Here is a 14,415-nt window from a genome sequence, read left to right as displayed (position 1 = left end):
TTTAATAGTCCTTAAAATACAGGTCTACTCGCAATGAATTCTTTCAGCTTTTGCCTGAAAAATTCTTTATTTTGCCTTCATTTTTAAAAGAAATTTTCAACAGGAATAGAATTCTAGGTTGAATATTTTACTTTTCAACATTTTCAACATGTAATTCAAATTGTCTTATGGCTTTTATTTTCTGAATGTCTGCTGACATCCTTAACTTTCTCTTTAATGTCTTTTTCTTTGGCTGCTTTTTTCTCTTTAGCACTAGTTTTCAGAAATTCGATTATGGTGTGTCTTTTTTTTTTTTTTTTTTTTGCATTTACTCTGTTTAGGGGTATACTGACTTTCTGTGATCTGCGGCTTTATAGTTTTGATCAAATTTGTAAAATTCTTTCCCATTATTTCTCCAAGTATTGTTCTGTCCCTCTCCCCTTTTCCCTTTCTGGGACTCCAATTATGTACGTTAAACCATTTCATATTGTCCCAGAGTTCACTGAGTCTGTGTTCTTTTTCATTACTTTCCGGTCTCTTTTCTCTCTGTGCTTCACATTGGGTAGCTTCTATTGCAATGTCTTCGATTGGAAACCTTCTATAGTGTCTAATGTGCTGTCAATCCTATCCAATGAAATATTCTTTTCAGGCCTTGCAAGAAAAGAGTTAACACAGTAGGTCTGTTTTACTTAGTTCTTGTTTATCTTTGTAGCCTTGGCCAAGCCCTGAGAACTAAATATTCACATAGTTGCCGGTTAATGTTATACATACCTGAAGCAGTGGGTCAAGATGAACCTGGCTATTACTGTTTAAAGTAAACATGAAGATTCATAATGTGAATCTTGATGCTTGGTTTGAGGTCTGCACCATGGCTGCTCATGTAACCATGAACGGTCCCCTTTAAGAACTCTAAACTCCAAGACTTGAGTAAGCTTCCCTGGGTAGAGATACATCACACGTAGTTCACAGATGGCAAGAACTCTTGCAGAGATGGGGTACTTGGGAACCTGTGTGTGACCTCTCTAATCTCCACCTATGTATCTTTTGTTGGTTTTTTGCTATTCCTGCTCTTTACTCTGCTGTGATAAATCCTAGCAATGAGTATAACTTTATGTTGACTCATGGGAGTCCTTCCAGCAAGTAACAAAACTAGTTACTGGTTGTGGGGACCTCCTCCTCCAAAACTGGTATTGTATTTTTCATCTCTACAAGTTCTAAATGGTTCCTCTAATATACTCCCTTTATGTTCATTTCCTTTTAAATACATAGTTTTAATAGCAGTTTTCACATCCTTGTATGTTAGTTTTATCATCTCTGTCATTTCTTGGTCTGTTTCTATTCACTGATTTTTCTGGTTATGAATCACATTTCCTGCTTCTTGGCATGTCTAGCAATTTTTGATTGGCTGTTCATTCTTGTGGCTATTGTATTATTGTTTTGTTGTCTTAAGAGTGTTGTGCTTTGTTTTGCATGCAGTTCCTTCTGGATCTGGTTGATATCATGAAGGCCTATTTTTAAACCTTGTGGTCTAGAGTAGCCCTCACTCTAGGGATAGTTCAAACCTACTACTATGGCATGACTCCTTATGGGGTCTCCACAACATACCTGGGGGGATCACTGAGGACTCTCTGCTGGTCAGAGCTCCAACTCTTCCTTGACTTCTGAGAATGTTCAACTTATAACTACCTGCCGTTTCTTGTCTGGCCTTCTAAAATTTCACTCTAAAGATGTGTGGCTTAGTACTCAGCAAAGACTCAAGGGATCCTTTTGCAGATTTCTGGAGCTCCTTTTCTGCATAGCTTCCATCTGTGTCTCCTCCATAACTTCCACCTGCCTCAACCTCTCTGAACTCCAACAACCATCTCAATCAGCAAAGTAATTAGGTTCTGTTTGGGTTCTCTCTCCTTGGGTCTCGAGTCTGAAAATTACTTCCATGCAGAAAATTGGGGTAACTGTAGGGTTTACCTTATTTGTTCTCTCAGGGACCACAGTCCTGTGCTGTATGTTGTTCCATATCTAAGTGCAATGGTTTCATATTTTTTCCAGTTTGTTTAAGAAGGAAGGTTAAGTCCAGTCCTTACATGGCTGAAACCAGAAGTTTCAATAAATATTTGATGATCTCTTGTAATAAACCCCTAACTGATCTCCTTGTCATTCCCTGCTTAGGATTGGATGGTTCTCCATTGGAAAATGAAACCAAAGCTTAAAAAACTACTGTAACTCAAAAACAGATAAAGTGTACTAAACCATGGCATACAGCAAACTATCTAAGCTCAAACTGTTTTATCCTCAGCTCATTCAGACCCAAATGTCCCAAGAGAAGACTACAGCAACAAAAGCTCAGTATGGTCTCATATATTCTAAATTGTAAAGACCAGTGACAGATTGTTCCAGCAACTACTTAAATCCTTATCAACCTCTGCCCTATAACTACCCTGTGACTAACCTCAACCTCCAAACCCTTGTAAGTCATCGTCACTAAGTACGTTTTGAGATGCTACTGACACTGTGAAGGTAATGTTCTCCATTATTAAGGTTAATAAATCCAGCTTTGTATGATGAAGGTTTCCCTAGCAATCTTCTGTGTGAGCTTTGACAGTCATGGATGCTCCAAGGAAATTTAGCAGGAACCCTTCACAGTCACAGCCCTGGATCACTTACTCAGAGCACACTCAACTGAGGCCCCTTGAGCTTCCCTGTTTAGGGTTTCCTTATCAGCAATGATGAGGTAAGTTCAGCTCTAAGTCTGAGCTCCAATCCCTTTCTGTTGAACTCTCCAATCTACCTGAGGTTTGTCTGTTCTAAGAATAAAGACTCCCTTGCCCCCCGACACTTCAGTTATCATGAGATTTATATGAATTTTAATTTTGCTTGGTAAATGTATTAGTTATTCATTGCTGTGTAACACATTATTCGAAAACTTAGCAGCTTAAAACAACAAACATTTATTATCTTGCAGTTTCCAAGGGTCAATAATCTGAGTGGTTTAATTGAGTGTTTCTGGCCTAACGTCTCTCAAGAGGTTGCAGTCAAGCTGTTGGCTAGAGATGTAGCCTCATCTGAAGGCTTGACTGAGGGGAGTATCCATTTCCAACCTCACTCACGTGGTTGTTGACAGACCTCAGTTTCTTGCTGACTGTTGGCTAGAGACTTCAGTTCCTCACCACATGGGTCTCTCCATAGGCTGCCAAAGTATTCTCATAACATGGCAGCTGCTTTCTCCCAGAGCAAGTGATCCAAGTGAGAGAGTGCAGGAGGCAGTGGCCAAATTTAAGCTGTAGTCCTTTTTAAACCTAATCTTGACAGTAACTGCTTCTCCTGTATCCTACCAGTCATACAAACCAACTTTGATACAATGTGGATGTAACAACCAATAGTTGAGGAACCAAACCGGGGCCAAATTACAGGTTGCCTACCACACTGAAAGTCTGCCAAAGCACTGATTTGCCAACAAGCCTGTCTGCCTATCTTTTGGCTATACTGTTGTGTGTCTATAAGAATTTTGCTTAACAGGGTCCCTACTCATCCTCACGGAAGTCAAGAGACTCTACACCAATGTGCAATGGTATTTTGGGAATATAACAGACATTATTCAACTCTTTTAAATCTGATCAATAGGCAATACTGTCCACATTTACTAAACTAATAGGAAAGGTTAAGCAATTCATTTTGTCACATATCTAGTAAGATATGGGTCCAGGCTTTCCCAAGTCTATAATTCTTCAAAACCCAGGATTGTTTCACAATTCCCTTATTCTTGGGAACTGACTCTAACTTGCCTTTCAGGCTTTATTCCCACTAAACTCTCACTCACCTCACACTACCCTCATATAGCCCACTTTTTGAGTTCCTAGTGTTGGTCCCATAGCTGAAATGCTTTTTCCCCATTCCTTTGTAATACTGCTATGAGTCAGAATCGACTCAACGGCAACGGGTTTGGTTTCATAATACCAGTTTCTGAAAGTTGTTGAGCCTCACCATTATGGCTCAACACATGACAAATTTCATAAATATTCCATGCATGCTTGAAATAAGTATGTTTTCATGTTGGGTACATAAAATAAGTTGATTAAATCAAGCTTGCTAATTCTGCTATTCAAATCTTTATCTTTACTGATTTTTCTGTCTGCTTGATCTAATAAATTACTGATGTATAGTAAAAATCTCTCTATATGGAGGATGTCAATTTTTCCTTATAGATCTGTATGTATCTGGATGTTATTAGATGCATACAAGTTTTATCTTCCAGGTAAAATGAATCTCTCACCATTACAATGGATCTATATTTACCCCAGGAGAGGAGAAAAAAGGGGGAGAAAGAAATGGAGAGGAAGGGGGAGGAAAAAGAAAAAAAAAAAAAGATTAAGAGGCAGTCAATTAGAGATGTGGAAACTTACAGATAGTTTTTTTATATCTAAGCCTTTTCCCTTCCTTGCAAACGGAAGATAATTAGCCTTTCCAACGGTCTGTAATCTGGACAAAAAAAAACAAAAACCAAACCTGTTGCTATCGAGTTGATTCCAATTCATAGCAATTCCGTATGACAGAGCAGAACTTCCCCTTAGGGTTTCCAAGGCTGTAATCTTTACGGAAGCAGGCTGTCACATCTTTCTTCCGCAGAGCGGCTGGTTGGTTCAAACTGCCAACCTTTCAGTTAGCAGCAGAACACTTAAACCACTGTGCCACCAGGGCCCCTGTAACCAGGATCCAAAAAAAAACCCAAAACAAACCAAACCCATTGCCACTGAGTCCATTCTGACTCACAGTGACCATACAAGACAGAGTAGAACTGCCCCATAGGGTTTCCAAGGAGCAGCTGATGGATTTGAACAGCCAACCAGGGCTCTGTAACCTGGATAGTGGTTACAAATTCTTTGGGTGGATTATTTCTTTCCACCGTGCCAGCAAGAAGACAGGCAAGTTTCTTTGCTGTCTCTTTTTGTGAAGGAGAGTTTGTTTTTCCTTCACTCTTCCACTAAGGGTATAGACCACTGAGGTCCTAGCTTTACATGGAGGTTTCCTATTAGAAACACCAACTTGGGTAGACATGGGTGTTACATTTTTCTTCTATGCTCAGTGCAAAGCGGGAAGTCAAAACTTCCAGGACTCCTGGTTTCATGTTATTTTATGGTTCTGGAAAACCTTGGTTGTGTGTGTGGGGTACTCAGCAATACATTAAAAAAAAAATGTTTAAAAAGATTTTAATTTAGTATTTTAACTTAATCACTTGAGAGTTTCATTCAGGCTCTCTCCATACTGCTTCTATATTTTTAAATCCCATCCATCCCTTACAACTCAGTTTAAAAATAGCTGTTTCCATTAAACTGTTCAATTATCCCATCCTGCCCCACATTCAATGGAAATTAATAACATTTTTGTGTTTCCCACCGCACTGTTTCTAGCAACCACTACACCATGGATTACTTTTTAGACAGTTACACTTGTAGTTTTCTCTCTATGATAAAAAAGAAACTCAATAAATGATCTTTGTGTTCATTATCTTTGGGTTCCCACATCCTCATCCCACCCCTGGTCCACCTCCTGCCTCCAGGGAGAGTACTAAAATACCTGCCTACAAATGGTACAATAATTGTTGTAGATTATACAGTTCACTAATTGTTCACTGGTTTAAAATTTTTCTTTCAAGTGGGACATAAAATGATACTTGTGAAGAGTGTGCTTCTTAGCTCAAGTAGATACATGAGACTAAATGGGCAGCTAATGTCCGCAGGTGAGATGAGAAGGCAGAGAGGGTTAGAAGCTGGCTGAATGGACTTGGGAAATCAGGGGTGGAAAGGAGGAGTGTGCTGTCACAGTATAGGGAGAGCAATTAGGGTCACATAACAATGGATGTATAAACTTTTGTATGACAGACTAACTTGAATTGTAAACTTTCACTTAAACTACAATGAAAAAAAAATAAAATAAATTTCTTTCAAAATTTATGCCTAGAAATTCTGACCATAAAACTACCTAATCCTATAGCATTGGGCTAGATGACAAAGGCATTGCTCACGAGAACAAGGGGCTGCCTAAGAGCCTTGAGTAGGCTCAAGAAGACAAGAGGCCTTCCAAAAGGACCCTGAATACACCTACCTCTCCAAGGGCCTTTTGAGATGTTCTGTAAACTCAAAGAAACCACATAATATCACCTGTTCATTTATTGACCTTGACTGTCATTAAATACAATGAATTTAATAATTTATTAAATTTGAATAATTTTAAAGTTTTAGTCAGATTTCATATAATATGGTATTGAAAACCTTTTTTTAATATTACTCTTAAGACCAACATGAAAATGAAATTCAAGCATTTTTCTCTTACATGAGACATTTTGCTCGGTCTGGAGACTAGTAATAAGAGAAGAATGACTTTAAAGTTGTTATTATCAGGAAATGAATAAGAGGGAAAAGCATGAGTCAGGCTTTTTTGACAGTGAGTTAAAATGTACTTAAGGGAGAAAAATGCTGACTAAAATCTAAACAATGTATGTAACTTTCTACTAATGCCACCTAGTCCTCTACAGTCAGCTAATCCAGTACATTTCCACAGATGACAGCCATATTCGCCAGATACCACATGTGAATTCTAGGCCCACCCACTAGAAGAATGAGACATTACAGTCAGTTTCATAACAGAAAAAATGTTTTCATAGAACCAAGAAAGCAAGGAGATAAAAATACTAGCAACTAGAAAAACCAACCTCAATTAATTGTGTGGTTAAAAAAAAGAAAAAAAAAAAAAAGGAAGTTCAATTCCTAAAATAAAAAAAAAAAAAGTATTCTGACTTGAAAGAGAGTCAGTCTTAGTTCCTCTCACAATGGGGTTCCGAGCTAAGACGTCAAGAAAGCAGTGAAGCTACTCCTCCGAGTCAGTGAAGGGTGCTGAGGAAGATGTCCTGCTGCTTTCCTATCTTCCTTGTCTACATACTTGGCCCTGCCACAATATAGCAGGGGTTAGGATCACAGACTTACTTTTTCTGAGAGTGGTTTTAAATCTCTGAAGGAAACATGAGTATGACAAGGAAAACTAAAAAGCAGCAGGAACTAACCTCAGCAGCCTTTCTGAGTGATATCTAGTCCCGATGACTTTGTGATTTCCAAAGTTGTGAATACCTGTTCAAAAGGAAAAAATAAAACAAACATGTATTTAGACATTAGTATTGCTTAAAGAAAAACATTCTGAATATTGCATTGCATTATTTTTTTTTAAAAAGTATATATATGTGTGTGTGTATACATATATCATTGCCATCCAGTCGATTCCGACTCATAGCGACCCTACAGGACAGAGCAGAACTGCCCCCTAGAGTTTCCAAGGAGCGCCTGGTGGATTCAAACTGCCAACCTTTTGGTTAGCAGCCACAGCTCTTAACCACTATGCCACCAGGGTTTCCATATATACATATACATATATGAATGTGTGTATGCATATAGATCCAAACAAAGCAATTACTAATACAATTATCGGCAATACACTTTATAATAGTTTTTTAAACTACACCAATTGAAGCCAACCACAACAACAAAAAATTCCTGTTTCCGTACCTCCCCACATGTAGGGTGAATTCCAATGGTGCCATCGAGTAGCTGTTTTGTGAGACCACATTTCATTGCAGCTGCAAATCCTTGGGTAACTTCACCAGCATTTGGTCCAAGAATATGAAATCCTATCACCCGATCCTTTATACAGGAACAAAACAAAGAGAATCCCGATAGGTCAATGGTCTGAATAAGAATCTATTCATTATGAGTTCACAGTTAAAATTTACAGCATCTTTTACAGCATCTACTACAGAAAAAGAACTCTAGTGCTGAACTATGCAGAGAACACTACCATGAGCCACTGTAAGAATCTGTTAAATGAGCCAGTAAATGCACATCCAGAGTTAATTTGCACTCAAATTTACTGGAACAAGCAATTTAGTGACTGCGTGAAGGAGTTCATTAGTATGATGTAAATTTCTAAATTATGCTGAAGTAGCACTAAACAACAACATAACAAATCTAGATTAAAGTCCAACACTGGAATAATTCTAAACCAGCAGGTTTTACTGGGAATGTGATTACTGGCCAGGGAAGCCAGCAGCCTTGTTTCTAACAGGAGAGGTCTCTGCTGGGCTTGTACCAAGGACTGCAAGTGGGGAATGCAGAGGTATACCAGCACAGCTGTGTCTCCAAAGGAGGAGCAGACCCACAAAGACAGGAAGCTTGACTGTCATCACTTTCCAAGGTAAGGTTTCATTTTAGGCTGTCCATTTGTCAATTGTTTTTTCATCAGACTGTATTCTTTATTTTTTAATTTCCAATAGTGAAAGTGTACAACTGATGTAGATAAAGAACAGAAAAGGGCAGCAGAGGCTACAGGCCAGCAGAAATCCTTATCTACTCACATTCTGGGAAAAGAACAGTGGCTCAAAGCAGCCCATCTCCTGCACATTGGCTGGTGGCACTCAAAGGAGACCTTTAAAGGCAGTGTTTCTCAAGGGCAGTCAAAAGCCACCCTGGTGGGCTGTGGGTGAAAATCAGTTTACAGGGCCCCACTGAAGGCTACTGAATTGGAATCTAAGAGGCAATGATGTCCAGGAGTCTGCATTTTTAAACAAGACACTCATGTATTTGTCTGCCCATTAACATTTCAGCATCACCATAAAACACAAGGATTTAAAAAATATTCCAGTGGGAATACTGAAAAAGGACAGCTGTTGCCCAGTAAGAAAAATTTTAACTCTCTGCTTGAATATCACTTTCCTTTTTAGCTACTAAAAATAAGTTCTGTTAAGCAACTGCAATCACTCCAATTCTCATACTCACTGATTCAAAGAGGTATTGTACTTAAAATCAACAATAGTAGGTCTCTGTTAAATAAAATTTAAATAAAAATTAATATGATTTTGAAAGAGGAGCCAAGATGGTGGCTCACTCAGACACATCATGCCGTCCCTCTATAGCAAAGATCTGAAAAACCGAGAGAAACAGATGCAGATGACAATCCTAGAACCCTGAACTTCAAAAGGAAGGACAAAGAATTGAACTGAACACCAACTGGAAGAAGAAATTGAACAAACGCAGCAAACGAGGAGTGACATGGAGCGGAGATACTCTGCTAGCTGTCCTGGCTCAGTGTGGCCATCTTGAGGCAAAGCCAGGAGCGACCCCAGGTAAGGAGTACAGGAAGACAACTTAACAGCATTCCCAATAAGAGACAGAGAAACTGTGTAGACACACCCAGAGGGAATCAAGGTGACAGGAACATGATCCAGATCTAAGGAGGGAAAACAGAAAGGAGTGCGAGAACTCCAAGGAGCCAGTCATCCACAGAACAGGAAGGGAGCCAGGATTCAGAGTTAGATATACTCACGAGCGGCGGTCCCTAATCATTTGGGTGGGTGGCACATGCAAAGCAACAGACCTGACCAGACTCTGGGCAGACCTCCCTTTCCTAACACTGGGGCAGGGGTAGTTCTTGACTACAATATACAGCAAACAGGAAGAGCCCAGATGCCCACATCGACTAACCAGAGTATGATCCACCTACCCCCATCCTCCTGATCTAAAGCGGCAGAAAATTCCATACCCCAGCCATCCTGCCTAACCTGGAACCACAATACAAGCCTTCCTTCCCCCTACATAGCCCCATCTGTCATGCATCCCTGCCCATCAGATGAGCTGCAGTAAGCATGCAACCATAAGCTCACCCGTCTGCCAACTACCCTCACCCTGACCCAGTGAATGGTGGCACCCATGCATCTGCCACATTCTGTTCCCCTCAACCCAGTGAGCAGCAGTGACCATACGCCTGTGCAACTGCCCACTTATCATCCACCCTACGCCCGATCTGAAGAGCAGCAGTAGCCGTACTACTGCATACTCACCCAAACACCACCGACCCCAATGTGGTGAGTGGCAGTTAACTGTGTGCCTGTACACTAGTCCGCCCACCACCCACCTTCCCACCCCCAGTGTGGTGAGCAGAAGCATCCACACACTCACAAGCTAAACTGCCTGCTACCCACACCCGCCCCCTGACTATGCTGGCAGTGGAGACCCTGTGCCCACACACTCTACTGCCCATCACCCACCTCCCTCCCCTCCTCGACCGACTCCACACGCTAGCCTACTTGTCACCCACCTCCCCACTCCCCAACCCAGTGAGTGGAGGCGACTGCATGCCCACACTCACTACCCCGCCCACTGCTAACCACTCAACTGGGCAAGCAGCAGTGACTGTGTGCCTGCACACCTGCCACTCACCTCCTTGCCCACCCTGATTTGGTGAGTGAGCAGAAGTGACTATGCACCCACATGTGCACAGGCCCATCATTCAACTCCCTCCCCTCCCAACTCGACAAGCGGCAGTGACCACACACCTGCATGCTTGCCTGCCAACCACCCAAGCCCCTCATTCCTGCAGGCTTGCTTACCTGCCACCTAACCTCCTCCAACTTCCAACCTCACCCCCAACTTGGTGAGTGACGGCAACCTTGCTCCTGCTTGCCTGCCACACTCACCACACTTGCTGCCCTACCCACTCAGTGAGTGTCACCACTCGCTCCTGTGCCACTGGCTAGATGACAGACAGCAGCCAATGCACACCCAACCCACACTAACCACTGCACAATGAACAAACACAGACCAGCTTTCATGCTACCAACCACTGCCTCATTCACCCGGAGACAGGTGGTGAGCACATCAGTGCTGCCAGACCACAGACCAGTACAGCACGTAAGCCCCACCAATCTGGATATATCAAAACAAAAAATCAGAATAAAGCAAACACACAATCAATAAATAAATATCACAACACCTTAATGCCTTGAAAACAAAAGACAATATCAAATGATATAAAGAAACAAGACAAGATGGCTCAAGCAAATAACCAAAATAAAGGACCAGAAAACCTTCCTAAGGAAGGAATGGTAATTGAACTACCAGACAAGGAATTTAAATGACTTATATATATGATCCTCAAAGGGATCAAGGAAAACACAGGCAAAACCAAGGAAAACACAGACAAAATTCTAGAGGAATTCCGGAAAACAATACAAGAATACAAGGACAAAATAAATAGACAACTAGAAACCATATAAAGACAGCAACTAGAAATCCAGAAGATTAACACTAAAATTTCAGAAATAGATAACTTAATGGAAGGACAAAGGAATAGAAGTGAATCAATGGAAAACAGAATCAGCAAAATAGAGGACAAATCCCTTGATACTAATTTGCTAGAGGAACAATCAGAAAAAAGAATGAAGAAAGCCTAACAGTTATGTGGGATGCTATCAAGAGGAATAACTTACACATGATAAGAATTCCAGAACAGGAAGAGACAAAAAAAGCAAAGAGAAAATTTTCAAAGATTTGCTGGCAGGAAACTTCCCTAATATTATGAAAGATAAGCTATCCATTCAAGAACCTGAATGAACCCCATACAGGACAGACCACAAAAGAAAATCAAGACATATCACAATCAAACTTTCCAAAACCAAAGACAAAGAAAGAATCCTGAGAGTAGCTCAAGAAAAACGAAATGTTACTTAAAAAGAGGAACCAATTAGACTAAGCTCCTATTTCTTAACAGAAACCATGCAGGCAAGAAGGCAATGGGATGACATATATGAAATTCTGAATGAAAAAAATTGCCAACCAAGAGTTATATATCCAGCAAAACTGTCACTCAAATATGATAGCAAAACTAGGATATTTCCAGATAAACAAAAATTAAGGGAATTTGTAAAAACCAGACCAATCTTACAAGAAATTGGAAGTCCTTGAGATACAGAACCAACAACCTCTGACAACAACCTCAGATTAAGACCCATGATAACATTACTCAGATATCAACCCAGATAAAGAATTCTCAAAAATAAAATAAAGCTAATGGACCACAACTACCACAGCCTCCACCAGACTGAGTCCACTCCAACTATATGGTGCCTGGCTACCACCACTGACTGCTCTGACAGGGATCACAACAGAGGGTCCTGGACAAAGCTAGAGAAAAATGTAGAACAAAATTCTAACTCACAAAAAAGACCAGATTTACTGGCCTGACAGGGACTGGAGAAACCCTGAGAGTATGTCCCCGTACACCCTTTTAGCTCAGTAATGAAGTCACTCCTGAGGTTCACCCTTCAGCCAAAGATTAGACAGGCCCATAAAACAAAACGAGACTAAAGGGGTACACCAGCCCAGGGACAAGGACTAGAAGGCAGGAGGACACAGGAAAGCTGGTAATAGGAAACCCAAGGTTGAGAAGGGAGAGTGTTGACATGCTGTGGGGTTGGTAACCAATGTCACAAACAATATGTGTATTAATTGTTTAATGAGAAGCTAGTTTGTTCTGTAAACCTTCATCTAAAGTACAATAATAAAAAAATAATAATAAAATAAAATAAAGCTACAAGACTGAAAACAGGGAACCAGAGATGTCAATCTGTAAACAACAATAACTTCAAAACAAAAAGGGGGAATGAATGGTGTACTTTCAAAACTTCCATATGGAGAGGAAGTCAGGGCAATATCAAGATATAACAGATTGCTTTAAACTAAGGAACATAAAAGTAAATTTCAGGGTAACTACAAAGAAAATTAACAAACCTACCTACCAAAATAAAAAAGAAGAAAATCATAAAGACTAAGTAAATACAAAATCAATGGTAATGAAGAAATTCCATAAACAAAAAGAACTCAGTATAAAAGTATACAGAAGAAACTGTCAACACCATAAAAAAAAAAAAAGCATAAGAAATGACAGCAGTAAATTCATACCTATCAATAATTATACTGAATGTAAATGGGTTACATGTACCAGTCAAGAGACAGAGAGTGGCAGAATGGATAAAAACACTTCAGACACAAAGATAAGAATAAGCTAAAAATCAAATAATGAAAAAAAATGTATCAAGCAAACGGTAACAAAAAATGAACAGGAGTGGCAAAAATAAGCTTTGATAAAACAGATTTTAAGGCAAAAACCAGCATAAGAGACAAGAAAGGGCATTATATAATGATTAAAGGGTCAATCCACCAAGAGGACATAACCATAATAAGTATCTATGCACCCAAAGAAAAAGCTCCAAAATACATTTTAAAAACTCTAACAGAATTGAAAAGAGAAATAGACAACTCCACAATAATAATAGGAGACTTCAACACACCACTTTCGATGAAGGACAGAACAACCAAAAAGAAACTCAGAAAAGATACAGAAGATCTAAACAATACAATCAACCAACTTTATCTCATAGACATACACAGAATACTCCACCCAATAACAGCACAGTACATATTCTTTTCCAGTGCATATGGTTCATTCTCCAGAACAGACCATATGTTAGGTCACAAAGAAAGCCTCAATAAATTCAAAAACTTCAAAATAATATAAAGCATCTTCTCTGATCACAATGCTATAAAATTAGAAATCAATAACAGGAAGAACAAGGGAAAGAATCAAATACATGGAAACTGAATAAAATCCTGCTTAAAAACTACTAGGAAACAGAAGAAATAAAAAAATGAAATTAAAACATTCCTAGAATCAAACGAGAATGAAAACACAACATACAGAAACCTTTGGGATACAGCAAAAAAAAAGTGCTCAGAGGTCAATTTATAGCAATAAACACACACATCAAAAAACAAGAGTGAGCCAAACTTAATACCTTAACCCTACAACTCCAAAAAACAGAAAAAGAACAGCAAAAGAAGCCCAGTCACCACAAGAAAGGAAATAATAAAGATTGGAGCAGAAATAATGAAACAGAAAAACAACAGAAGCAACAAGACTAGAAGTTATTTTTTTGAAAGGATCAATAAAATCGACAAACCACTGGCCAAAATGACAAACGAAAAGAAGATGGAAATAACCCAAATAAGAAATGAGATGGGTGATCTTACAACAGAACCAACTGAAATAAAAAGGATCATAACAGAATACTATGAAGAACTGTACTCCAACAAATTTGAAAACCTAGAAGAAATGGAAAAATTTGTAGAAACACACTACCTACATAAACTAATACAAACTGAGGTAGAAAATTTGAACTCGCAACAAAAGAAGAAACTGAAGAGGTCACTGTCTTAGTCACCTAGTGCTGCTCCAACAGAAATACCACAAGTGGATGGTTTTAACGAAGAGAAGTTTATTTCCTTACAGTTAAAGTAGGCTAAAAGTCCAAATTCAGGGCGTCACCTCCAGGGGAAGGCTTTTTCTCTCTGTCGGCCTTCTCATCAGTGTTCCCCCAGACTAGGAGCTTCTCAGCGCAGGGACCCCGGTCCAAAGGATGCGCTCTGCTCCTGGCACTACTTTCTTGATGGTATGAGGTGCCCCTGTCTCTCTGCTCACTTCTGTCTTTTATATCTCAAGAGATTGCCTCAGGACACAATCCAGTCTTGTAGATCCAGTCCTGCCTTACTAACACAACTGCCACCG

General features: G+C 39.8%; 1 protein-coding gene across 2 annotated transcripts in view; it reads right to left on the bottom strand.

Moving 5' to 3' along the window:
* Positions 1–6,826: 6,826 nt before the first annotated feature.
* Positions 6,827–14,415, bottom strand: part of TXNRD3 (thioredoxin reductase 3) — an 81,492-nt gene continuing 73,903 nt past the window's right edge. For both annotated transcript variants that reach the window (XM_023725560.1, XM_004368406.3), the window contains 2 exons: positions 7,527–7,661; positions 6,827–7,094 (listed from right to left, as the gene is read on the bottom strand). In XM_023725560.1, coding sequence (XP_023581328.1) covers positions 7,032–7,094; positions 7,527–7,661 — 198 coding nt within the window. In that variant the 3' untranslated portion in view covers positions 6,827–7,031. The remainder of the gene's footprint in view (positions 7,095–7,526; positions 7,662–14,415) is intronic.

This window comes from Trichechus manatus, unplaced genomic scaffold, assembly GCF_000243295.1.
Source record: "Trichechus manatus latirostris isolate Lorelei unplaced genomic scaffold, TriManLat1.0 scaffold00001, whole genome shotgun sequence".
In the NCBI taxonomy this organism is placed as follows: domain Eukaryota; kingdom Metazoa; phylum Chordata; class Mammalia; order Sirenia; family Trichechidae; genus Trichechus; species Trichechus manatus.
This window is presented reverse-complemented; position numbering and strand designations above follow the sequence as displayed.